Raw genomic sequence first — 12,950 nt, 5'->3', positions numbered from 1 at the left:
GTAGGTCATCAGAGCCAGCTGTTGCGCCTGGTTAATACTGGTATTGTAGCTGTGACTTGGAAGTATGTGTAGATGAATGATGTGGAGGTAGGACCAGAGCCATTAGCAAGCCTGCTTCCCTGGTAAGAGTACAGGGACATGGGAAAGTACGGCCACATGCAAACTTGGTCTACTTAGTGTTTTCTGATATACTTCTTGCTATTCTCCTGGATAGTTTACCTCCATGTAGCCTTGAAGCTGTGCTCAGATGTTCAGCTTGTTGAAAGCAAGCCTTTGTTCAAGGCTGCATATTGCATGTAATCTTGCTTTCATAAGATTTGATCCTGACTGGAAAGTATCCTTCATTGTATTAATATTTAAACACATAAGTGAGTATTCCTAAACATATTCTCTTTTGTTTTGGTTGGGTTTTTGGTCTGTTTGTTTGTTTGTTTGTTTTATTTCCTAGGATCTTAATGCCTACAAAAAGCAGGGAATGGCTTTGCTGTCAAAGATGGGGGAATCTGTCAAATACGTTACAGGAGGCTACAAATTAAGAAGTCGGCCACTGGAGTTTGCAGCCATTGGGGATTATCTAGACACATTCTCTCTAAAGCTTGGTACCATTGACAGAATAGCACAACGAATCATCAAGGAACAGTTGGGTAAGGACACAAGGTGTTCCATCATAGTAGTTCAGTCTGAATGCTCTGTGTCTTATTCTGGATAGCATTATCAATACAATTTGTGTTGATGATTCTGGACTGTAATGCGCCACACACAGGACAAAATCTAATGCAAAATCTAATGTTCCAGGATTTTAAAAAGGCCCAAAGCCTAGTGCAGTATCTGATACTAGCTCAACTTTTCAAACATTTTTTTGAAGTTGAACGTTTTATACCAGCCTACTGTCTTACTGGTGTAATTTTTTTAAAGACTTTTGGAAGGTGAAAGAACCTGTAGATTCCACCTGGAGGAGTACAGATGGAATTCCTAGACCAAGACAAGCTTTACAGGTCTGTCTTAGTAGAGTTAAGTTTTATGAATGTTTAAAAAACTGACCTTGGCTACTGCTAAGATGCAGGAGTCTTTGTATTGGAAGTCTGTAGGAATGGTAAGTTAAAAAAGAAGCAACTTGAACCTGTCACCTGTGCAGCCAAAGAGCTCTGTCTATTAAGAAGCTAATGCAACACAGGTCTTGACTCCCTGTGGGGATTAATGTTATTCAAAATTGATGCATAATTTCTCCTATTTTGTGTTTGCACATCTTTGTGCATTGCTTTTACTCTGTTTATCTATTTTTGCATCTGCTTCTTGTAGAATACTTGGTGGAACTACGAGAATATGGACCTGTTTATTCGACCTGGGGAGGGCTGGAGGTGGAGCTATCAGAGCCGCTGGAAGGAGTGTCTGCCTGTATTGGGAATTGCTGCACAGCTCTTGAAGAACTCAGTGAGGACATGACAGAAGACTTCCTGCCTGTACTTAGGGAATATATATTGTATGCTGAGTCAATGAAGGTAAAGAGAGTCCTGTGGCAGAAAGAACTGTTGTTTTTGTTTAGAATTAGAGAGTTCATTCTTTTTTAACACTGAGGAATGATGGTAGTGGGAAAAGTGGAGAAGTAAATAATACATTAAGTAGGAGGATATTTTCATACCATAACAAAGCTAGGTATGGTTAATAGGAGGGTACTTCATGGGTAGCATTATCTGTCTGCTCTGCTCTTCAGACAAGCTAGGCTCAGTATTGTAGGGCATACACAACATGTTGCAGAGTTGTCCCTTCATTGGTGTGGCAGGTGGTACTCTATAGGAGACATCCTGTGTCTGCCTAGAATCTTTGTTTGAATTGAAGCCAGTTGTGGTTCAGCTCATCACTGCAGAGTCACTGGCTGGTCCAGCTGGAACTACAGCATTAGCAGTTCCTGTCACTTGTATGTAGCAGAGTTGGGTGCCTTGTTTTAGAACCATGTGTCCAATTGCTTCTTCTGTCATCCCCATACCCTAGGCATGATATGTCTGTTGTTAAGTTCTGTATACCAAGTAACTGCTCAAAGATGGTATTCTGTAACTTGTAATCTTTCTAAGAACTTGATATTCTACTGCTTACACAGATGTAATAAAAGCAATTTTAATGTGAGTTTTATTCTCTTGAAATTAAGGAGTATTGGTAATCAATCACATCTAAAGGGAAAGGGGAAAAGAGCTACTGAGTAGACTTCACTAAAAATGTTATCATGGAGTTCAGTTTGTCTGTCAGGGCTTTTCACCATGTGCCCGTGGCACAGTATGTGTGCCATATATATCTATATCTATAGATATATATAGAGTTATATATATATATATATATATATATATATAGCAGTCCTGCTATAGAGTACTAACAGACAAGTTCCTTCTGAAGACTTTCTACTTGGAGCAACTGTTACAAGGCTATCATATGCACTCCTTTACAGATCTAATAGCCTGCTGTAAACTTAGTCTTAATATGGTAGTCCTTCTCAATCTTAATCTCATGCTATGCTTCTCAAACTGAGAATTTAAATTTGTAGATGTCTTTTCCCAGCTTCAGGAATTGTACATCTGTGTAGTTAAAGTACTCTCAGATGTCTTTGCACTAATTCCCTGCATATATTCTTTTCTTTTGTCTCCATGGATTTGACCCCAGCATGAATGAGGTGTATTTTCTCTATGGGTCTATTAACAGTAAAGTATTGCTTGAACACAGTGAGCTGTAGGAAGCCTTGTCTCAGGATGTTGGGACTGTAGGAAGTGGAGGTGGATGGAGTGTGTTTACAAATAAACAGGGCGTGAGAAGCTAGTGATTAAATACTTCAACTCAGAACATCTGGTTTTTTATGCTAAAAATGCCTACCAAAAATGGCATCTGAAAGGGTAAGCTGAATTGCAAGAGGTGCTCTTCACAAATATAGTAAGGGAATTTTTTTTAAGCTAAAAGGCGAGGGTTTCTTCAGCTGAAGAGGTACTTTAGGGAGATAATCACCACTCACCACAGGCAGAGCAGCCTTACAGACTTGTACCTAGTCTTCCTTTTGGCCTTTTAGAGCCCTTTTAGAATGGCACTGTCTCCAAGCCAACAGTTACGTAACTGTCTAAAGTACTTCTTCAGCTAAAGAAACCCTTGCTTTTTAGCTTGAAGTTTTTAGAGAGTTGACTTGACTTTCTAGTGCTCTAAAAGATTATGCTGTTTTAGTGTCTGGCTTGGGCATCTTTTTAGTTTTACTCAGGCTAAAAATTTGAAAATCAAGAACAAAAACTTTCGTTAGCCAAGACAGACAGTTTTTATTTTCCTTCCCTCTCAGACATCAAAACTGAACTCTCTCAGCTTCTACAAAGTGCAGTTTTCTTCTGCACATCAGCAGAAGAACATCAGCCTGCTTCTGTTTCTGAAGTGAGCAGCTACAGAGCTGTCCTTGCAGAATCCGTAACACCAAGTAGCTAAGGTTAGTAAGGAGTGCACACTTGGAGTGCAGGAGACTTTTCTGTTGAAAGGGGCATCCTGTTCACTAGCAGAGGATTCCTCTTCATCAGCTTCTGTGAGGACTGCTTGTGAGATGAAGGTCTGTTTCGGTCATTCAGAGCACATTTTTTGCACAGGGTACTTGATGGAATGTAACTCCTCAGGTACTAAGAATTCAATGTAACCTTGATTAGCTTTCTTTGTTGCACACTGTACCTCTGGTGTAGGTAGGGGAACATGATCTGTAGAGCTGTCTATAGCTGGCTGAATGTCTCTCAAGTAAGAACTTCCAGATTATCGTCACTGTTCAGAGATGAAGGGGCCTTGATGTCTTCCCGAGCACAGTTGTACCTGAGGGGAAGAGCCTGAGGGAGCTGCACATACAGAGTCAAAGCACAGTAGTTCTGGTTGAACAGAATATTAGCTGATTTGAGGGAAGCCTAGCCTCTGGATTTGTTTGAAAGATTTGCAGAACAGGGCAGAAGCTGGTGTTGTGACCTTGAGTTAAAATGTGCTCTGGAAGTGTCTAGAATAGACCCTTTCCAAATTACTCGCTTTGCTCAGCACTTGTTAGGCCACAGCTGTCTTCAGTTTTTATTCTTGCTGCACACAAAAAGATGTGGATAAGCTAAAGAGGGTCTGGAAGAGGACCACAAAAATGGTCAAGAGACTGAGAAGCCTGCTATATGAGGAAAGGCTGAGAGAGCTTGGTATGTTCAACCTTGAGGAAGAAGGCTTAGGAAAAATCCTGTCACCATCTGCCAGTATTTAAGGATTGACTACAAATATAATGAAAGTTCCCTTTTCACAAGGAGACCCATGGGAAAACAGGGAAAATCAGTGCAAATTACTCTTGGGGACATTTTCTTTGAACACAAGAGGAGAATTTTCACAATGAGAATGATCAACCTTTGGAATGATGTTCCCAGGGAAACGGTGGATTCCCCAACACTGGACACATTTAAAATCCAGCTGGACAGTGTGCTGATCCATCTTGTCTAGACCATGCTTTTGCCAAGAAGGGTAGGATGAGATAATTCTTGAGGTCTCTTCCAGCCTGGTATTCTATGGTTTCTACTACATGGCAAGGTGATGTTCATGGTAGCATCAAGGCCCTTGTCAGCAAACATGTGGTGCCACATTAGCTGACATACACTGGTGTTGCCCTGGGAGGCATGTGCAGAGGACAGCAACTGCTATACATGATTCAGTGCAGATATTAGGATGTTATATGACTTCTGTTTACCCAACATTGCTAGAAAGGTTTATCATATGATGTGATCCCCAGGGGTGTTCTTGGACATAACTTTTAACACATGTTTAAAACAAGCACCACACAGGTAACTGTGTCTTTAAGGGCATGAACTAGAGATCCTCTTGAGATAATTAGTCACAGTAGGAAGCTATGTGGTGTACAAATAGGATTGAAATTGAAATTTTGAGATAGGAGGCAGATGGCAAATTCCGGAAGCTCTGTATAGACCAAGGTGGCATGTTTCAACTAAATAAAAAATTATGAAGGACCTGCTGAAACTAGGCTGTCTTTCATGTTCAGACACCACTAGTTTAGTTCTGACCTGAAATAACTGAAGTGTGTTGGTTGAGGTTTTTTTCAGTTTGGAGTTTGGCTTTTTTAAACTGCTTTTTTCTCTCCAAGTGAAGCTTTAACTAGTATTACATGGTCTGTGATAATTTTGAGGATACTTGATGCAGAGCTTTTCATAATTTGAGCACTGAGGCATTGATCTAGAACAGAGGAGGTTGCCTGGAGGTGCCAGAGGAAAATAATGGGACAAGTGAAAGGGAAGCAGGACTTTTTTTATCACCTGCATGTCGGCCATTACTGGATACTTAAAACTTCAAGCTCATTGTTAATGGTCCACAGTAGGTGGACTTGAGCCCTTAAGGGGAATTAAGTCATCCAATATGCCAATAACTGTTAATCATTGGCTACTCCTGATAGAGATTCAGCTTCCTGCCCTAACTCCAGGCTTTTAAAGACAAAATGCAATTGCTTGAGGCAGTTATTTTTCACAGAAGAAATTTCAGTTGACTCAGGTTCAAGAGGCAATAGAAGTACCTATTAAATCTCTCAGGCTTTTGTTGCATTGGTAACCTCAATCACTTAAAGGCCATCCCACATAGTTGTGTAGATTCCAAAAAGAAGGGGCATTGTTTTGGTTTTTCATGCAAACACAACGAGTGACATGTTTCTGCATCCCTTTTGAAACAAAAGGGAGAGTTGAGATGCTGAAGGTGAGTTCTTCAGGTTTGACCTCGTTTTATTGCCTTATCTAATAGTAGCTTTGTAGATGGGGTGCCATTCCCATTTATTGTGGGTTGAAGTTTATAAGACTGTTGATGGCAAAATCCCTACTCTAGGGCAGCTGTATTGGTGACCTTCTCATTGCTTAAGAAGGAGGAGGGGGATGATGATGATTAGTAGATACAGGATTTGTATGTCCTTAATTGCTCTTAATTAGATCTAGGCTGGCTGTTAGAGCTCTGAGGAGCTGTTCTTTTGAAACTACATTTCTCTAGGGAGCAGTGCACATGACTAGTCCTATGTAACTAGCCTTGTCTGGACCTCTTAAAATGACTGGTTTCCACTTTGTGTCCTAATGGGACAATTCCTTCTAGGTGGCAGAAGGGAAGACCAAAAGCCAAATTAGCTGCAAGAGAATTTCAAATTTACAGTGAGTGTTGTCTGACTTCCCTCTGAGCATTTTTAATAATAACTTTTCATCAATAGAGTAATTAAAAAATACTAGTTGTTTCTTTGTGAAACCTGAAGTAATAAGTTGCGCGCTCTTCCAGACACAAAACTTTATTTTTTAGTAAGTCATTCTCAGACTAATTCCTGTTGTTGTTTTTAAACTGCAAGGCTGTAGTATAACCTTAGTGAAATTCTGTGTGGATATAGTACAAGCTGAAGGGGCATATTTTGCTCTCTGTCTTGAAAACACTCTTGTCAAGAAAATGTTTACTGCTTGAGGAGCTCTCTCAGGCAGTCCAATGCTTTTCATTATTCAAATTGTCCTTTTCATATTTTTTAAAAATAAAAACAATAAAGAACCACCCTCCCCCCACCCAAGACTGATCTAAAATAAAGGCTTCCTTTTGCTCTAATACCAGAACCTGATAGCTTGCTTTAAAGGATTCTGAAGAGTCTTTGCAAGTGAAAAGGGAGCTGTAATACCTTCTGTGGTGGTCTTCCTGTCTCTTACCCAATGCTGTTGTCTGTCTGCTGCTTGAGGATATCAGAAACTTTACATTAGTCCTTGTCAGATTTGATGATGTTTATATCATTTTCATGGTAGTAATAGGTCAACTGATAAATTAAATTTACTTAGTCAGGGTTATATTGATGGTTTCATGACAGCTTATATCTGGCATGCCTCAAGCTTGTCCAGATGTTTAATTTTATCTGTCCCTGCCAGCTGATGGAGAGCAAGTGCTGTTCTTTATTAAAAGCTGACTCCGTAAATGCTGTAAAATAGGACAAAGTAAATCTGGAAGTCTGACTTTGGGCTTATTTGGCACTGAAGATGTATCACTTCATTTGAGTTCTTTGTGGGCTGGGGGAAGGAACAAGCAGATAATTTCACAGCTCTCTTTTCTCTTGCCCATAGAATGTGTTGAAGAAGAGAGACCAAGTTCAAGCGGAGTATGAAGCAAAACTGGAAGCAGTAGCCTTGAAAAGAGAAGACCGTCCAAAGGTTAGCACTTAAAATTACTCTACAAAAACAGTTTGCGCTTACGTTACTTCCTGAAGTAACGTAGAAGAAGAATGGAGAAGCAGAACTTCTTTTTCTTACTTTTTTTCTGGATCTGGTATAAGCAGTTTCTGGCAGAACAGAAATTTGTTGTTGGCAAGTTGGTGTGAAATAAAGACCCAAGTATGAATATATGTAAGTTGTCTAGCAACTTCTGTACTACTGATCTCTCACATGGCCAGAGCAGGTGAACAGAGTTCAGTGTGACTCTGTAACACTTCAAAACCAGCCAGCAATCAGTCAGACTGTTCAGTGCCAGCTAACAAAGCAGTGGTAGAACAGTCCCTGGTGACTCAGCAGTATGCCAGTTAGCTGAGTTAGGGTCCTATCCCTAACACTGTGTTGTTGCAGAACACTGGTTTTGGCTGTGGAAAACTCCTTATTTTGCCCTTTCTGCTAGAGAGCTTTACCTGTCTGATGCTGAACAGCGATGGCACATGTCACAGGATGACAGGTTTTTGTCTTGGCACCGTGCAGAAGCAAAGCTGTGAACTGACGTACTTTTGCTGCCACCTGCTTGCAGGAAGCAGAGTGCAAGAGCCTTTTCTTAAATCACTCCAGCTATAACTGATCATGGCAACAGGGTTTGTTCCCTTCCTCTGCTTGGAGTTTTTGGTTTCCCCTATATTTGTGTTAATAATTAATGGATGACTTTTCAGTATTGTGACTGCTGTACAATAAGGTTTATTCTACAGTAGGTTCAGATAATATTTGAATCTAAGAAGCTGAAGAGGACAAGAGCATAGAAATACAAAAGTGTTTTTGTGATCTTTTGTCTATAGAGAGCTACAAATAGTGGTGTACGAGGTGTTTATCAGAAAAGCTCTTTTATTTGGGTCTACTGCCTGCCCCTCTGCTGGCTGGTATGCACTCTACTTCCTCCATGTAGTTTTGTGTAAACAGGTTCTAACAGTTGTATCTAGGATGGAGGGAATTAAGTCTAACATATCCAGCAAGCCAGTTTTTAGGTATTTTGGCCACCAGATTTTACCAAGATATTGATACAGTGGAATTAATGAATTTTGCTAATCTTGCACCTGTTAAAAGGCCTTTGGATCTTATATCTCAGTGGGATTGTTGCGTAAAGTGCAGCATTTAAATCTTGAGATTTTTTTGAGTACTTCAGTCTCCTCTCCTGAGTATCAGCATATTTTTTGGCAACTCCTCGTACCTTTTTGTAACATAAGTAGTTTGTGTCATTTACAAGATGAATTTGAACAAACTGTGTAGAACTTCTTGTGTGTTCACAAAATACTGTCTCTGGGGTTTTCAGAACCTTTCCAGCCAGAGGATGTATCATTACCTGTAAGATGTAATAGCTCAGAGCTGTGCTTAGCAGCATATCTTATATTCAGCGAGGTCTCCTGGCTGTAACTTGCTGGAAACTAAAAGCAGGCAGAGGGTCATTTTGTGGAATGGCATTTGCTTTCCTTGAGGCATGTTTGCTGATTCGGTAGAAATGATGTAAAAAGACCCTAAACGAAACCTTAAGAGAACAAAGGCCTTTGTTTAGATCTTGAAAGAAAAGTGTATCACTACTTGATAATCTCTCCCTGGAAGGCATTCTGGGCCTCCTGTGCACATACTCAGCTTGGCATCACAGAGCTCACCAGGCCATTAGATTGCTCTGGCAGTGAGATCAGCCTAGACCTCAGTGGCCTACGAATGCAGAAGGCTTGTAGCGCTGCTGTCACTGTCAGCAGGTACTGCTCACAATGCTGAAGCTTACACCAGAAACCACAGTTGGGTGTTGTTTACCATTAGCATTGTGGTGTTCATGTGGAATCTGCAACCTTTCAGTTTCTAACAAGTGCAGTGGTGAAATGCCTCTCACCCATTTCTAACCCACACTCGAGTTGATTTTGCAGTAATATAACCAGCACACTGAAGGATGGGTGTGGTTTCATTTTGGTGAGATAAAGTTTGCCTCTGATGATCTGTTTTATTCTGTCTACATCAAGGCTTTGAATTTTGGAACAGTAAATGTGGCAGTGCAGAACTTGAAGTGGGGAAAAAAGCCTTATAATAGATAACTGGTTTCCAAGAACTAGGAAGGTAGAAATATCTTGTGCGGGAGATAAGTTGTCTAATTAATGCTGGATTTGTTCTGCTTTAGGACCATTTGTTACTTGGTAATGATGATGCAGGGGAGTTTTAAAGTGGACATGCTATCTGTAATTGGCCACACTAAATTATAGATGTTTGGCAAGCTTAGCTTTTTAAGAGAAAGAATCAGCATGAAGAGGATTAGATATACATGCAGAACTTCTTATCATATATGTACAGTTTAATGCTCTGTTCTTGTCTGTGTATACATCCCTCATCAGTTGAGATTGACTGACTGAAATGGGCCCTGGGCCCTTTAGGAGAGTGTTGAAGATTGAACCAGTTGTCACTTTGATTTTGTGGCTGGAGGGGTTATTGAGCTATTAAGTAGCTGAGAGCAGATCAGTAAAGAATTAGTCACTTCCCCCGAAATCCAATCTATTTTCTTCCTGGTTCTTAGTTGTTGGCGAATATTTAGTGTCTCCATTGATAAAAACAGATCAAAGCATCAGCTTTGAGGCTTCAACTTAGGCCCAAATTTGATGATAAACATATAGTATCTCTTTGCATTGAGTTTGCACTGATATAAAGTGCTTAAAAGCTGTTAAGTAACTTAAAATTTTGTCTTAACTACTGAGTTGCAAATTATGTTCTAGGAAGCTGCAGTTTATAAGGTAAGGCGTTTCCACTCCCAATTAGGACTTCTGCATGTGCAGACATTACTTTCGTGATGCCTCTGGAGACTTGGTTTGAGTTAGTTGTTGTTGTTCCTTAATGAGAGCACACATGACCCATCTACTGATCACTGGGTTATCCTGTAGCTCTAAACTCAGGCCCTCTGTCTGACCAGCCAGAGAACTTGCTGTGAGAAAGAACAGATTTTTGTATAGCTTCATTGTGGTTTCACAGCCTGGGGGAAGAAGCAGGAAGCTAGTGAGTGCCTAGAAACTAAGGTAATTTGATTGTGAAATCTTGTGTGGTGCTGCTTCCAGACTTCATGAATATCTCTCTTGGTAGCCTAACCTTTCCCATTAAGATAGAGTACTTATGATGCAAGGCATACATGCCTTGAGGGGAGCATCCCCTGAACCTTCCAGTCACTGGCTCCATTTTTCATATCTGCAGCCTACGAGGGAACTTCATCTGGAGTTGTAGCAGAGTGAATTCTTTAGCTGTAAGTATAGAGATGTATATATAGCTGGCAGGGAGAAAAAGTATCTACTGAACCTCCAAGCTGCCTGTAGTGTAAATTCAGTTGTGTGAATTAAGGGGAACTCAAATCCCATGAGTATAAAGAGCTCCTGCATCTCAAACAGGTTGATTTATTGAAGAATAGATGTAAGACCTTCTCTGAGTAATAAAGTGATCAGCCCTAATCCACATCCTGGAGAGGAAACACAGTCGATGTGTTTCTGCCTAAATTGAGTACCTTGCCAAACTGCAAAATAGTAGCCTACCTCTAACTTCATGTAGGTCTCCATGAAAAACTTCTTATGTAGTCTGTTTATCCTCTTCCTTCTTTCACCCCCTCAGGGAGTTTACTGAAAGTATCAAGTATGAGAGAAGCCATCATAAAATTCTTCAAATGTTCTTCATTCTGTATTTTGCCATTGTGCAAGTCACAGCTTCCAAAGCAAAAGTTCACTTCTCACTTTGGTACCAGGATTCAGGAGTTTCCTCTTCTGAACTCATGGGTTTAGTCTGCAAGTCCTTACAGAATTCCTCTCTGTGTGGACCATGCAGCAATGAGAAGGGAAAAAATGGTGTTCAGCTTTCCTGCTTGAGGAAACACTTGTAAATTATTCCTGTATTTTCCTGGTGGTATGTATTATATTAGTTAAAACATAAGAGAAGAACATGAACTTAGTTGGTCCAAAGCATATGTACCTTGGGCCAGTGACTACTGTCAAAAATCCATTTAAATCTCTACCTCAGCTTGCAGTAGGCTGTCCTTTAAGATGTCATTTGTTGCTTTGGCATGGTTTTGTCTGTTGTTGAGCCTAAAAGTCCATGAGCCCATCTTATGTGGATGATCACGAGTGCTTTACAGTTAAATTTTGTTCAGGAAGCCTGTAAGATTAAAAGTGGAAGCTAGAAAATAAGAACTTAAAAAATTTTATTCTGAAGCTGTCAATACTGAGGTGTCTTATCCAGCTTTGTTGATAAACCCAACTGTTTGCTGTTATATACACACTGGTGTAAATTGGGACATTCCTACTGCAGCTGTGGGAAGCAGGAAAGTTTGCTGTGGAGCCAGACTGCTCAGTTTGAGCACTAGGAACTGAGCCTTGGTACCAGCACTTACACCAAATGGTTTTCCTGTGCCTCTGTATCAGTCATGGAGGTGGACAAGCACAACCACTCACCAACTCAAACAGCAAAGGAAAAATTAAGCAATCTCATATCCTCTCTAGTTCAGAACTATAGCTTTTTCTTGCAGCCATAACTGAGTTGATTCAGGATAAGTACTGGCTTGTGAATTTACCCTTTCTTCTGTAGTTTTGCTCAGTAAGGTTTGAGGTAATTCAGCAATCTAGCACTCATAGTGACAGCTTTAATCTTCATTCTTTTGCTGCAGGTACCCACAGATGTTGAGAAATGTCAAGACCGAGTAGAATGTTTCAATGCTGACCTGAAAGCAGATATGGAGAGATGGCAGAACAACAAAAGACAAGATTTTAGGCAGCTACTCATGGGGATGGCAGATAAAAACATCCAGTACTACGAGAAGGTATGTGTTACTGTTGAAGCACAGGCAGGAATAAGAGTAGTTTATTTTCCTCTGAAGTGGTGATAATTCTTCAGGAAATCTTCACATTGTCTTGAAGACAAGAATATTAGACATCTGAAGCTGCTCTTTGTCAGAGTTGGAAGTTATGGTCAACTGAACTCTGTGACACTAGTGGTCTTTTGCAAGTCAGCACTCTAATAGCATTTTATCATGCATGCTTTTCTGTTTTGCACTTGAATTGAACAAATTACTGAGCAGCAGCAGCAGTAGTGATGAAAAAAAACTCAGAATTGCACATTCTAGTAATACTACCAGAGTAATCTCTTGATTTTGCCTTTTAGGAACAAAACTACATGAGTTAATACATGTCCACACCTTCATGTATAGATTACATCAGCTATGTGTAAATTATTCTAGTTCCTGTTCCTTTGTGCATTGTTCTATCCCTTGTATACCAGTCCTGAAAATACCTAGCCTCTGCCCTTTTTCAGTTGGTGCATTTGTACCTGATATTTGGTGTTAGATTTTTTATTTTTAATTAAAAGGACCTTGACATTTCACTGCATATGCTTCCCATATAATTTTCCTTTGTGTGAGAGCATGCAGCCCAATGCAGTGGTTGATGCCATAGGATCACAGAATGATTTGGAAGGTACTTTAGAGGCCATGTAAATTTCAACCTCTTCCAGAGGCAGGGATGCCTTCCACTAGAGCAAGGTGGTTCAGAGCCCCATCCAGCATGAACCTAAAACACTTCCAGAGATGGAGCATCCACAGCTTCTCTGGGAAAGCTGTCCCAGTGTTTTCTTATCCTAAAAGTAAAAAATTCCTCCTAATTGTCTAATCTAAACCTGCCCTTTTCCAGTTTAAAGCAATTGTCCCTTGTCCTATCACCACAAGCCCTTGTAAAAAGTCCTCCTCCAGCTGTCTCATAA

General features: G+C 40.3%; 1 protein-coding gene across 1 annotated transcript in view; it reads left to right on the top strand.

Annotated features, from left to right (window-relative positions):
• SNX30 (sorting nexin family member 30) overlaps positions 1-12,950 on the top strand; it is a 52,659-nt gene that overhangs the window by 33,627 nt on the left and 6,082 nt on the right. The window contains exons 5-8 of the mRNA XM_023944359.2: positions 449-644; positions 1,300-1,499; positions 7,095-7,181; positions 11,863-12,015. Coding sequence (XP_023800127.2) covers positions 449-644; positions 1,300-1,499; positions 7,095-7,181; positions 11,863-12,015 — 636 coding nt within the window. The remainder of the gene's footprint in view (positions 1-448; positions 645-1,299; positions 1,500-7,094; positions 7,182-11,862; positions 12,016-12,950) is intronic.

This window comes from Cyanistes caeruleus, chromosome Z (assembly GCF_971803275.1).
Source record: "Cyanistes caeruleus chromosome Z, bCyaCae1.hap1.1, whole genome shotgun sequence".
In the NCBI taxonomy this organism is placed as follows: Eukaryota; Metazoa; Chordata; class Aves; order Passeriformes; family Paridae; genus Cyanistes; species Cyanistes caeruleus.
Note: the sequence above shows the minus strand (reverse complement) of the source record. Positions and strands in the feature narration are given on the sequence as shown.